Here is a 14,050-nt window from a genome sequence, read left to right as displayed (position 1 = left end):
TACACAGTTCCATGGTGTTTTTCATGAATGATGTATAGATTTTTATTGAAGTGTGTTTTGGCAAGCAGCCCACAGTAGTGTTTGAGTTGGAACAGAAACTGTTGGGTGTAATACATTCTAATATGAAGTGCTACCTTTATCTAAAGAGATTAACTGGGTCACTGTCACACAGCTGAAACCTAAGCAAAACAAGCCATTCTTTTTATCTTAAATCCTGTAATTTAATTACATACCTGCTTCAATGTGGTGGTAGTGATTGTCGCTGTTACGTTCACTATTCTGGCTTGTGGATTGACAAGGGATCCATATTTAGTCCACTTCACTTCCATTTCAAGTGATACTGGTATTTGGCATGAGCTCTGAAAAATGTTATAAATTCTCTCATTGTCTAACTTGTACAGAAGCAACCCCATTAATTATTCATCTTATTAAACTGGCAGAATGCCCCCAGAAAGCTTGCTCCGGGAGGTTACCAGAGCAACTACGCCGTGCCTGTGCCCTGGACTGCTGCCTGGGCAGGCAGCACAGGTGCTTGCAGCCTTGGCTCAAGGGTGTCCCTTCTCCATAGGTGACAAACCGACTCTGTAACTGCACTTCAGGCAGGACTGTTCTACCTCAGTAGGGCAGGACTTTGGCTTTTAGTGATAGTGCTGAGCTGGCTCTTTTTAGTAGGAAGACATTTCAGTAATATCGCTGGCACAGTAGAAACTCCTTAACTCTGCCAGGGCAGAATTTTGAAGCCTACAATCTTAAATATTTTTAGGTATTTCTTCTTGAACTGTCAAGTTTCTGGTTACAGAAATCGTTCACTGTTTAGTTGCAAAAGCATGCAAGAAACCTATATACAAGCTGCCGTTGAGGGGGTGCTGTCATTCAGCATGTGCCAGGCAGTACTACCTACCACCAATGGCAGGGACTGTGCTGCATCGGGAGGAAAAGGGCTAGTACAGAAGATGTTAAGAATAAATGTAGTGTTTGGGTCACTCAAGCATACTGTTTCTGTGCTTTAAAGGATTCTTGCTATCTTACTCTAACCTGGCATAAGAGCACTAAGGAGAAACATTGATTCTGTTACTTCACTCTTTCAACCTTGTTTCTTTTGTTTCATCCCATCTGAAGAGCAAGACTCTAAACTGTGGCTAGAACTCATTTTGTACCTAGCATGTTGTCCTGATCCATAACTGAGGTGCCTGGATATCAGCTTGATTAAAAGTAAACCCTGTCTTCTACGGCAAGAGTGAAATTCCTCATTTGTGAATGTTACAGGAGGACTTTCCTCCAGTTTGTTTCTGCATTTTTTTTCCCCGTAGGTCTGAGAAACCTAAGCTGATGCTGCAGTACAGGTACAAATCTCGGGAGAGAGGACAGTAAGAGTGAAGGCATGGTAGTGGTGTAACTTTCACCTGTTCTGAGATGTGGAGGTGAGTTATCGGCACCCAGTCGAGCACGTCCTGGGCTTGAGAATTTCCAAATGAGGCCACGTATTCAGGAAAGCTTTGTCCCTTCAGTAAATCTAGGAGGGTCTGAGTCAAAGGCTGGCATGTCATAGCTGCAGTAATTCTTCCAGAAAAAAAAAAAGATGAGTTAAAGCAAAATCCATTGGTTTGGCACAGTAATAATTTCTCCTTGCTCTCAAGCCTTCTGGCTACAGTTGCTAATGTACACAATCTTTTCAAGAGAAAGACCATTGTTAATTAAATGACATTTTTTATAATGAAATACTCCTACAGCAGTATAAATGTCCCAGGACCTCAACAGATCCTAAGGGAAAGGGTTGTCAGAGGGTTAAAAGCACTAAATCAAAAAAAAAAAAAAAAAAAAAGTCCTCTTACCGTAACTTACAGCCTGATATCATGTTATAACCAAATAATATTGGAGTTCTGGCTCCCTGTGCTGCCAGACAGTCCTGGTTGGATGTACTTTGCAGAATGGTAAGTTGACTGTATTTGTTAGTATTCTGAATGATGCCAGATGTAACACACAGTTAAGGGGAAATTCAATACTTGATGTATATCATGAAGAAAGAATCCTTAATCATGTCCTTAAAATATATCTGAAAATGCTATATTAGCTCAAGACTCCTCTTACACTGTGAAGAAGCACTAGGGTGTACAATGAAGGTCTAAATCTACCTCACAAAGTCCCAGGAGATTGCAGTCAGGGCTGAATCATTTGCTACTTCTAAAACATAGCCAAAAAAAGCACACTTCTACTTTTGTTAAAGAACAGATATATTTTTTGGATGTCCATGCTAGAAAGTGTTTGTGAAGATGGACCAGAACAAGTGCTGCAAACAAAATTTCAATAGGGAAAGGATATCCTTGTGGCCGGAAACCTGCTCTTACAGGCAGTCCAACAACATAACCAGGATTACCACTGAGAGGAACTGGCTTTGTATGTACCTGCAATGCAGATGTACAGTATTAGTTCTTATCCTGAACTGAAATAGTTGGAAAACACAGAAATATTTCACTTATTTTAGGATTAACTGCCTTGAACAATGATAGTAGTAAGACTGCTCTGCAAGATTATAACAGTTCTCTAACATTGAGGCAGGCTTTGCTTTCACTGGATACAGTTATACAAAGTCACAAGATGACTCTTCTAAATGTGAAAAACAGACTTTGGAGACCTTTATTGCCCAGTTCCGAAATGCTGCCTCATTTGTGTATCCAGGGCAAGTTACATTTTACCTTGCTGCTAACAATTGTTCTGATTCAAGTTTAATAAGTTTTGTAATTAAATGTCTTTCAACAAGTCATCCGTAACATCTCTAGCAGTTACCTGAGTAAAGCTGATTTCAAAGCTCTGCTGTATTGAAAGTGCTTCTTTGTTAATTGCCCCCAAGACAAAAGAAGCAGCTGCTTCTATTATTTTTCCTGCATCTGTGTATGTAATGTGATAACTCACCTGAAAATTAAACATTTTAGATATTAATTAGAACAAATACATAAGAGTATGAAACTAGAAAAAGGAATTTAAAACTATGTAAGCATTGTTTTCTTTCTTTCTTACTTAAGAGACACTCAACTATGTGGTGGAGATATACTATATCCTCAGTTGTAGTAAAGATGGGCCCAGAAAACAGGAGGAACTGAAGTACTGCTCCGTAGGTGGCTAGTCATTTTACAATGACTGTGCATTAAAAACACATAGACCTGCCTCTATATCCAAGATAGCATATGCTTTTATAAGCACTGATACTTAGGGTCTGATTAGACACTTTCCCTCCAGATGCTGATCTAGTTTTCTCGTACAAATTAAGACACATGGGGTGGAAATACTGCCTATTTATTCTAGTTTGTCGCTCATTTCCTGTCTGCAAAGGGAGAGAGTTTCAAGAAGAGCAAGAAAAAAGCTGTGGTCTGATCTGACGGACAAAAACATGACATTCACAAACTAGCCATGTTGGCAGATTTACGTATAAAGGACATGATTGTTACCAAACGAAGCCACTGATTAGCAATGGTCGGAAATGGATCTAGGGTTGGAGCCTCTTAAAAACTGACTTCTTGATAAACCTCTTCTATCAAGGTTTATCAATAATAAATTGATAAAATAATAATTGAGCCCAATGCTCATCTATTTAAGATGAAAAGATGAGATGATTTGCACTATGTATTCCTCTCTCTGCCACCTCTGTGCCTGAAGTCACCTTCTCCCAAGCATTATGTAGATTCTAAACTCATGTTATTGTCTGTTATGTCATATACACATAGTAATAATAGAAAAGGATTTCATCCTGTCTCCATGTTATGTTGCATACAGTTATTATTTTGTTGCAAAACACTCTCTTTTATCCCAAAGTCAGTGTTTCTCCTGTCACATTTGCTTTGGAGATGTCACAATGTATGGAAACTGTGCAAGGCCTTTCTCACATCTTTGTAATTTGTGAATCAGAAATTATTTGATGCATACATGCTTTCCATCAAACGTGAGGAGGAAAAGAACTGTCATACCTACCCCAAGAACTATATTTATGCACAGTTCATCCAAAATCATAGGGAGCCTGAGGACATCACTACCATTAAGTAAAGTCCGCATTCCATTCAGAGACTGGACAACTATGGAGTGGACAGTAATATTAACCTGAAAAACAAATTCATTTCATTTCTGAATATTGTGTATAATTATTTTTGGCCTTTTCTGTATTATTATATTTGTGACCCTTCCGGGTTCTGTTCCACAGAGACAGCAGTCAATAATCCTCTGAACAACTGCTATGTTACATGTATTGCTGAAGCTCAACAAAAGGTTCTATTTTTAAGTAACTAGGGAGAGTTACTTAAAAAGAGAGTTTTATATGAGGGGAATGCATCAGGCTTAAATGTTTGCAGGTAGTGTATTATCGTGGAGTTACTAAATATCATTACTGATAGCAAATGATAGAAATTTCTTAATTTAAAGATTAAGGATAAAGTCCCTCTTCTGATGAAGTCAGTGAAAAACTTTCACTGACTATAATTGAGTAAGAATTTTGCCCCCAGCTGTTCCAACTAAGTTAGAAGGATACTTACCATCTGATTTGATTTGGGTACCTAGAGGAAAATAAAAGAACAAATTCAAACAATAGCAAAGGTATGACCTATTACAAGTAGCAGTTAAGGCTTAGCTGCTTTGCCTATTTAACGCTCTATCATTACAGTAACTTTTACATCATGGAAATGATTGGATATACACTACAGTATCCAGGCAGTGTGAAAATAATTGCTATTCTTTGTGGCTAGCAGGCAAAATCTTATAGTCCAAGCCTCTTCTTACCCTGACAGTAACTAGAAAATTTCTTAGTGACTTCCAGCAGTTTTCCATCAGGCCTATCCCAATAAATATACAGTGCATTCAATAAGTAGTAGATGAATCTAGTTTTTCCCTTGGACACTCTATTTGCGACTCAGAACTAAGAAACACTGATAAAGTTTACTTGCATCAGAAAGGTGGCCCGAGAAAGGCATCTCAGTTTGGCATGACTGTTATTGTGCATCATAGCGTTTGACCTATTGAGGTCATCAGAGAACATTGTTCCTATTGCAGATACGTGCAAAACCACTTGTAACTATTCATAGACTGCCAGTTTAGGAAGTCTGCCAGGCTGTTCGTACCCAAAGAAATGAAGAGCTTTTGTTGTCCCATTCTGATGGTAAAGAGTCCATAGTTTCACGGTCTCTAAACAAAGAAATGAGAAGGAAGTATCCCTCTTGTTACATAGCACCTGGACATGCACAGTTGCCCCACTGCAAAATTTCCACCAAATTTTCATGGAAAGGCAGAAATGTCAGACCAAGGTGATCAATCAGGCCTGAAAAATACTCACATTGAGCACCATTTTATCAAAAGTTCTATTTCTGTGACTTCCCAATGAGTGTTTGATTCACATCTTTGGGAAGGGACCAAAAATTGGACTCTGACCATGAAGCAAGTTCTGCAGAATTATGACAGGATACAGAGACCAATCTGCTCATCTAATGTCATGACAGAGAACACATTCCTATGAGCTGGAGACCTGAAGATGATGCAGGTAAAGTCTGTCACACACTGTCACGTATTTATATCAACATCCTGAGGTACAGCTCAGCCATCAGAATCAGCTGTATGAATAAAAGTGCCTGTAAAGGTTAGAGCCATCCTTCAGGGAAGCATGCTGGTTCTGACTAGGGTAAATGATCACCACTCCTAAAATTCTATTTATCTGTGACTAGGGTGATGAATTATGTTTCTGTAGGTCATTGGCAGACAGCACTCCAGCCTCACTGCTGCCTTCCACTGACTCATCTTCCCAGCAGCCAGGGAGGCAAGCAGGGGCAGGCAGCAGCGCGTTGCTTTGGCAGCTGCACAGTACACACTAACCGTAGTATGAAGCACCTCAACGTTATATCTATATCTTTGTTGAGGGTTCCAAGCACGCCAATGGCCCTTGGGTCTGCTGGACAGGCCAGGGTAGGGAGCAGAGATGAACTGCAACAATTACAGACCTTCATAACACTCAAGTCACCCAGCCCGGCAGTGAGTATGGGCTCATAACGACGGGGTTTTCTGAAGGAACTGCTGCACCAGTCCTCTCACCAGGGGCTCCCAGCAAGCCTTCCTGGGTTGATGCTTTGCCATTTCTTTTGCCGGCAGCTCCACCTGCTGGCACTGGAAGGGCTCCCTACTCTGCCGTGTGACCACCCTGTCCCCAACACCAAGTCACTTCTCTATTGCCACATCCCATCTTCAGCTCCCTTTGGAAAGGGGAGTTTCCTACAGATCATCTCTAGCGTCTGTCCAGCCTTCTCCAGTTCTTGCATCTGATGCTTCCTGAACCTTCAATGTACTTTGGACAGAAGTCTGACCTCTCCTAAGCTGGGCCATTGTAATTGGCAAACAGCACAGGGGTAGCTTGTTACGTACCCCTTGAGGAAGGGGAATTCATCTTTTAATTCAAGAACATTCAGCTGCTTGGAACCTGTCCTGACACATGCTTTTTATTTTCTGGTTCTGAAGCCATCGAGAACTCTAATTTTGGTTGCATATGGAAGCACTGAAAGCCCTTCTGAGGCAGAGTTTTTTCCACCTCTTCCACAGCGGGATGATCAAAAGCTCACATTTGTGAACAACCCTTTGCTGATTTCAATGAGGTCCTCAAAGATCAGGAGAATGATCCCACCTGTGAGAATGTGAACTACTCAGTGGGCTTTCCTTTACTGTTGATAGCTTTGGAATCTGTGAGGAGACTGGAAGGGGTCTTTAAGCAGTGACTCACTATGGAGTACTAATTAAATTAATTTAAATAATTACATAAATTAAAAACATTTTAATGGTGGAGAGCATGCTGTTTCTTGACGACCTTTGGCTTCTGGAAGGAGCTATCAGATTAAGGTATTACATATTTCAGTTTCAATTTTGCATGCATGATTTCTTTGTCTTCCTGAATATCTGTAAAGGGGATTTATTTATACATAAGATATCATCCTCCAGTTCAAAATGGAATGAAAAAGTAAGCTTAGCTTTGCAAAATAACCACAGACTGGATTTAGTAGTAGGCTAGATACAAACAAATCTGCTCTCAGTGGGATAAAAGGTCATGTTCTTTGAGGAGTATAAGACTTAGCATGCGTGGGCAACACCTCACTATTAAAAACTGAGGCTTATAAGAAAGGTATATATGCAGAGGATTAAACCTTACAGGTTCTTCTTTAAGTACAAAGGTTTACCAGCTCTTTAAAACCCAGACCTTTTAGAATTATGCACTCTGGTAATAGGCTTCTTGGAAAAGCTTGAACATGCACAAAAGCATAAAACTGCTGCCACTGCAGCAAGAGCTAGCTCAGTGATACAAGCTTGTCTCTTCAAAACCATTATTTTTGTTGGCTAAGTAGAGAACAGTAAATGCTTCTGTTACCAAAGCTTAAAAGTAAAAACATTTCCAAAGGCTTTCTGTATAGAAGTCTGTTGCATAGAGATATTTTTTTCTCCCCAAGCCCCAGTTTAAAAATTCAAATAAAACATCATATCCTTTAGTAAATAGAAGTTACTTAATTCTGGAGATGCAAAAAGATATGTAATATCAATGGTTAGCTATATGTTTCAAATCATACTTACTGCTAAAATGCTGGAGTTGATATAGAACAGCATACTAACTGCTTGTACGGTGCCACATTTTTCCGCACTTAATGATCTAATGCATTTTGTAGCCTGGTTTACTAAAAAGCCTGGAAAAAAGTCACAAACTATTACTGAAGGAAATTAAAGAGTAATTACAAAAAGCAGAAATAAAAAACAATATAAGAACCTCAAGTATAAGCAAAAGTGAAGGTAAACATAATTTCTATTGCAGATAAGGTTTTATGTGAGCTATAAGGAATGATACAGATTCTACAGAAATGCTATGAGACAAAAGATTACTTAACAATAGAAGCTTAATAAAAGCTAGATGATTTATTACTTCATTTTTGAGATCTCATAAGATTTTTCTTTTCTTTCACAAGAGACTTCAGTTTTCTTATGGTCATCATCATGATTGTTATAATGCCATATTTAGTAATAACAGTGGGTTTTGGAAAATGCAGGTGTGTGGTTTTGGTTGTGGTAGTGGCTTCTTTTTTTTTTCTTCCCCCTCCCCCTCTGCAGATTTTCAGGAAACTGTGTGAAAGGTTAAAATGTAGGGCTCAAGCCTGCAAGTCTGACTTCACTTGCATTCAGGCTGTGAAAGGAACCTCATTGTACCAAAGGGACATCTTACAAAGGTTGCCCAGTTAGGTCTTGCTTTGTGTAATACCCTCTTCCCTCATGGTGTCACCCTTGTACTATTTTATTAAACCAATTATGCCAAATAGGATGTTTTATTATTGGATAAACAACCCATTAACAAGACTCTCAAGGATTTACATATCTAACTTTGAACATTTAATATAGATGCAACGCAACTTCTAATCTATGTCTAAAAAACCCCCAGAGAAACAGAAGCTATTTGAAAAACATTTGTTCATGAATCTTTATCTGAATATACATTTGTGTGGGGGCCAATTTACTGACTGATTAAGCCTAAGTCAGAGCAGAATACTCTAAAGCAAATAAACTGGAATTCAAATGCATTTTCTAACCTGCAGGATTCGCATCAGAGCACCAAGAGGAGACAACAGGACTAGGTAGTCTTAGAAATGCATCCACTGTCTGTATAGGAACACCATACTGCCAAATCAAACAACACATTCAAGTATATAGGTATGTTTCAGTCCATGGAAAGTTTTAGAGCATTTGTATTAACCATAAATTGAATAAAAGTAGTACTTATTTCCACTATATCTGTCAATACTGTATACCACTCTGTGCATCAATTCTTAAGCCACTGCTAACAGCTTTATGTTTACAATAGCAAAACAGCTATTTTTCAAAGATCTTAAAAATCTAGTTCTCTTTTTAAGTAAGCTAACACAAAACACTACACTTCCTATTTTCACATTTCTATATTTAAAGACCAAAACAAAGTTTGCCTTTTCCAGAAGAACTGCATTTTTTTTTAAAAGCAGACACAAACAATGCTCGCTTATTCTTTCATGGAACAACCTAAATGCTAATTGAATCAGATAACTATTTACCTCGTATCTGTAAGTTTCATTCGCATCAGAAGGGTTTTGAGCATCTGTGTTCATATTCCAGCTGTCAGGCTCAGCACTGAAAGAAGCACTTCCAAACTGTTTAAGCAACTGATCAAAATTTTCAGCAGTAGGCATTTCAGGGGAACTGAAGGAGAGTGCTTGTTTATCTGTCAAAACATTTTAAAGAATGAGCTAACTTTTAGGATAAAAGTTACAGAAACAGTATGTAGTAACAATTTTTCTTTCTGGAGTTGTTAAAGACTCAGTTACAGAAAAATACCAATGCAACTTTTCTTTAAAAGCTTTCTCTTTTCTTTAAGAGAAAAGCTAGGTGGTATCTTAAGCACAAACTTCACCCAGATCCACGAAAGCACAAACGTAAGGAAAGAGGTAAGTCCCTTTCTTTCAAAATCACATTTTCTAACAGCACATGTTCCAAAACAAAGATATGCCAATTAGTGTCTACAGTTTCCACACTAAGTATTCAGATGACTACTGCACAGTCATAATTAAATGAAGAGAACATAGTACCGATCACCTTCTTCATTCCCTGCAAGTGACTTCAAAGCTGGCCATAAAGGATTTGTACCACTGGTGACTATTACATAGTTACAGTAACAGATCGGGAAGGAGTCAGTTTCCCATGAAACAACTTTAAATGTGATTTATTGAGGATGCTAAATTCTTTACAAAAAAACCCAACCAAGCAAAAAAAACCCGCCACAATTTTTTTTTTTTCAACAAAGACAACTAAGAGAGTATGAGGTGTTTTAACTCCATAGTTTCACAAGTGAAAAGATTACAACATACAGTCTGTGAGCATACAGAATAACCAGTTTTCTGACAGGTTTAGTTACTTTTAATTTTAGTCTGTTTCTGGCACCTAAAGAGCTTATAAAAATAACAGCACAATGCTTAATATTGGCAACAACACTACTTACAGTTTGTAGCGTGAATGCAGAAAACACTGGGATTAACTTGGTCAATTAATTTAAATATCCTTTCTGGTGGATTTGCTTCAACATCAAGTGAATATATAGCAGCTTTCTGACTACAAAAACGGCTATCACCTCTGCAAACAATAATAAAATCAATGATCCACTAGAAGTTAGTATTGACCATATTTTACAGTTCTTTTCATGTATTCAGGCAGCATCAAAAAAAGCACTAAAGAGATTACTCTCTTTAACACAATTTGTATAGCAATTGTGCCTCCTTATATTGTTTTATACTGTGTGCTTAGTAATAAGTAATAGAGAATTCTCCAACATGTTTTATCTAGCAGAGACAGCAGTGTGAGCAGGAACATGAAGAAAGGGAAGAGTCAAACCAGGGGGAAGGGAAGAGCCTGACAGTAATAATATTGGAGCTAAAATGACAGGATGGATGGGATCCAGATGGTGTGAGACACCACAAATGCAGGCTGCACCACAGGCTATACACAGCTCAGAAGTACTTTTATCTATACAACACAAGTGGTAACTATGACCTTTAGGGTAACCTGATGTAGATCAGAAGAAAGGTCAGTTTTGTGATTATTGGAATAATATTAACGGGGGGCGGGGAGGAGAGGGGGGGGGCGGGAAAAAGTCCTACTTGAGAGTGAGAAACAGGGAGGTGAAATAACCCATCCAACCCATAAGGTGAAATAACCCATCCAACCCATAAGAAAAGTATTTGTAGATGTGCCATGGGTTCATCAACAACAGCCCAGAACTGCAGGAGGCTGCACAGCGAATGTGCCAGTTCATACCCTGAAGAGTACTGGTGTGTCCTACATGCTAGAAATACAAGATGATGATCCTTGTGAAACTTAGGCAGAGTTAAAGCAGTCAGGGACAGATACTGAAGAAGTAAAATGACTTTTAGAAATTACTTTTTAAGCACGGAGTTAAACTTTTCCATGAGGTGAACCATTTGTTAGTAGGATCACATCATAAATCAAACACGCTTTTTCTTCTGTTTCAGAGACCACATAGCCTCTCACTTGTGATCAAACCCTTTCAGTAACTAACACAATTATGCAAATGTATATAAATCTAGATGTAAATAATGAGATCCACAATACTTGCAGTCATTGAAAATCCCATGGATTTTCATGCAAAATGAACATTTTACACAAAAGAATTTGGGGAAAGAAACACAAGTTCATTTTATGCATTTCTAGTTGACAAAGACAGAATAGTCACCTGAGACAATTAAACTGTCACTCAGGAAGGTGTTGATTAGACCTTTCTGATATATATAAATATCTATAAATGGGTAGCAGTAGTCATTGTGTGCAAGAACAATAAGAAAAGGCAGTCTGGGATGACTGCTAATTCAAATTTCAAAGCACCGAGAATAAACCCGAGTGTTCAGATTGGCATAATTTATGCAGAAGGTGGGTTGAAGAGCTGTACTTGGTGTTCTGAGAAGTCACCAAGAGATTTTTACAATACGATTTTGAAGTGAGCTTTCTTAATTCCTTTTTGAGAAGATGAAATTGAAGGTGTTTTCAGATAAACTGTAAATAGTAAAGAAACAACTATCGGCATTACTTTATTGATATAAGGTTACATTTCACTGTTTGTAAAGTGACAGACTGGCAGTGAGGCAGCAGGTTGGGATGCTGACTTGTAAAACTAGGATCAGAACAATGCTCACGCTACTTCATTAAGCCCTGAATTGATCAAGTTTCTAGATGGTATCATAAACCATAATGAAAGAGGTTACTGATAAATTGCTGAGGACCTATGGAGGTGGCCAGATGGTCCCATGGTATCAGCTTTCTTAACTTCCAGACACTGCATTATATCGATGAAAGTCTAAAGATGCATTATTCTTCCCCCAACGGAAAGCATCACCACCTAAGCGCCCACAGACAGTAGCACAGTGAAAGAGGAGAAAAGCAAGGAGCACGAGTTTAGAAAAGAGGGAATAAGTGAATGAGAAACTGGGGTGGGAGGCCAATTTGCTGTTCTACCTGGTTGGGGCCAAAAGTTTACAGGCCTAGTGCAGGAAGGACTGGTGAAAGGTAGGCGGGAGTTAGGATGGCAGAGGGGAGGAGGGTTAGGAGTTGGTAAGAGGAGAGGATAGAGCCCTTACAAATGCATGCAGCAAATAAAACAGGATTTTGTATTTCATATAGCTATTTATCCACTTACGTGACAATAGGCACTGAACATGTAGTAAAGAGACTGAAATCTGCTGCACTGCAATCAGGGTCACAGCAGCAATTTACATCACACTGTGCCACCAACAGATCACAAACACACAGCTTGGCAACTGGAGGAGAGATTTAAATTAGAATTAGAATTGGAACTTTACACATTACAGCATGTTCCCTAACACCTTCATTTTTCACCTCGCCTCATTTTTGACAATGGTCAAAAGTCTATATCCAAATTCACGTGCTTTTTTTTTTTTTTAAGTCATTTTTAAAAGCCATCTTTTCTGCTACTTAGTAAATCTATTTGGAACACGGTAACAAAACCAAGGGCATGCTAAAATCTGAAGGTGTGTTCCCTGTGAAATCAAAAAAGCAACTTGAGTTAATAGGAATTTTGAAGGTATGAAAATATATTCAGCTCTGCAGAGGAAAAAAAAATACAAACCGGATATGCTTATCTACTTGTTTGAGCTTATTGGAAAAAAATGAAAAAAAAAAAGAAACATTTTGATAAAGCAGTGAGATATTTACAAGTATTAAGCATGTCCCAGGGTCCAGTAATACATTTTCCTGATGTGCCAACATAACCATAGTTGACTTTTTTGAAATTGTTTTTTTTCTCTGTCTTTAGATACTGTGAAATATTGTAATAATACAGAAAGTAATTGCTAGCAATACTGTAAACTGTCTTGATAAAATACATTTGGCAACTTCTCAAAACATTCTTAGGTTTTCAAGTTTATAAATTTAAAGAACAGATACTACTCTACTGAACTGTTTTTGAGAGTTGCTGTTCTATAATAAATCTAAACTTAAGAATAGCACAGAATGAAGAAAATTAAGACCAGCGCTCCGTAGGTAAGACATTCAAAGAACGCTCATTTTCATAACTACTGCTTCTTTTATTTCAACTTGACTGTTGCCCATTTCTCTATGGCCTCCTGGATGCTCTCTGACCATCTGAACAGTATCCAGGTATTTCCTGGAATCTCTGAAGTTCTGACTGTTCTGTCAGCTGAGTTTAGCACTGGAATCCTTAGCTCACCTTGTAAACAAGAGCAGTTTAAACATGGATGATTAGATTGCGCAGTTATGTCTCTGAGATCAGGGATTTAAGTCTCTTTTCCCTAAGGAGGCATGCACTGGGACAACATGTTTAATCTGGCAAGTAATCTAGGGAAGCTGAACTGATGGCAATAACACTGGGAAATCAAAAGTTAAATAAAAGTGTACCTGCCAATTAGAAGACAGTGGGAAACACCTTCTGATAGCACAGTAACAAAATTTGTAGTCTATATTGCCATAGCACCACTATATATCCACAGAGCTGGGGCTGAATTAGGCGTCTTGAGGCAAACTGTGCGCATCCAGCTTGGTGTGTAAGTAGAGATCTCCAAGCACATACAGGGTGAGCCTGGGTCTCCTCTGTGAGGCCAAGCTCTGCCCTGTGGGCTCAGAGCAAGGTGCTGGGTGGGCAGGAGAGCTTGCCCTCCATCAGTGCCAACTCACAGGACTGTGTACACTAGGATCTGCGTGCCCAGTACCCAAAGGCTGTGTAGGGGTTACTGAGCCTGCCTTTCTGAGGAGGCTCCGCGCCTTGGCTGGAGAGGGGTGCTGCTACAGAGGGGTGCTCAGAGCAGCGCTGCAGCACAGCCCCGGTAAATCCCCGGGAGCCCCAGCGAGAAGCAGGGCAGCTGCCGCGCAGGCTTGTCCCAGCCCCGGGCGGCTGCAATGGGAGCCGGAGGGGGACCAAGGGCCCAACGACGACAGGAGGTCCGAGAGAGGCCGTGAGCGGGACTTCCCTTGGCCCGGGAAGAGCCGCCGG

At 39.3% G+C, this 14,050-nt stretch overlaps 1 protein-coding gene across 1 annotated transcript in view; it reads right to left on the bottom strand.

The window, feature by feature from the left end:
- The window catches only part of TCTN1 (tectonic family member 1), a 13,789-nt gene extending 1,450 nt beyond the window's left edge, over positions 1-12,339 (bottom strand). Inside the window, exons 1-12 of the mRNA XM_009583768.1 lie at positions 12,221-12,339; positions 10,016-10,146; positions 9,075-9,241; positions 8,580-8,667; positions 7,579-7,688; positions 4,518-4,538; positions 3,964-4,089; positions 2,785-2,910; positions 2,320-2,402; positions 1,833-1,973; positions 1,404-1,560; positions 234-359 (exon numbers count right to left, since the gene is read on the bottom strand). Coding sequence (XP_009582063.1) covers positions 234-359; positions 1,404-1,560; positions 1,833-1,973; positions 2,320-2,402; positions 2,785-2,910; positions 3,964-4,089; positions 4,518-4,538; positions 7,579-7,688; positions 8,580-8,667; positions 9,075-9,209 — 1,113 coding nt within the window. The 5' untranslated portion in view covers positions 9,210-9,241; positions 10,016-10,146; positions 12,221-12,339. The remainder of the gene's footprint in view (positions 1-233; positions 360-1,403; positions 1,561-1,832; positions 1,974-2,319; positions 2,403-2,784; positions 2,911-3,963; positions 4,090-4,517; positions 4,539-7,578; positions 7,689-8,579; positions 8,668-9,074; positions 9,242-10,015; positions 10,147-12,220) is intronic.
- Between the last annotated feature and the right edge of the window lie 1,711 nt (positions 12,340-14,050).

The sequence above is a fragment of the Fulmarus glacialis genome, unplaced genomic scaffold, assembly GCF_000690835.1.
Source record: "Fulmarus glacialis isolate BGI_N327 unplaced genomic scaffold, ASM69083v1 scaffold20928, whole genome shotgun sequence".
Classification (NCBI taxonomy): domain Eukaryota; kingdom Metazoa; phylum Chordata; class Aves; order Procellariiformes; family Procellariidae; genus Fulmarus; species Fulmarus glacialis.
Note: the sequence above shows the minus strand (reverse complement) of the source record. Positions and strands in the feature narration are given on the sequence as shown.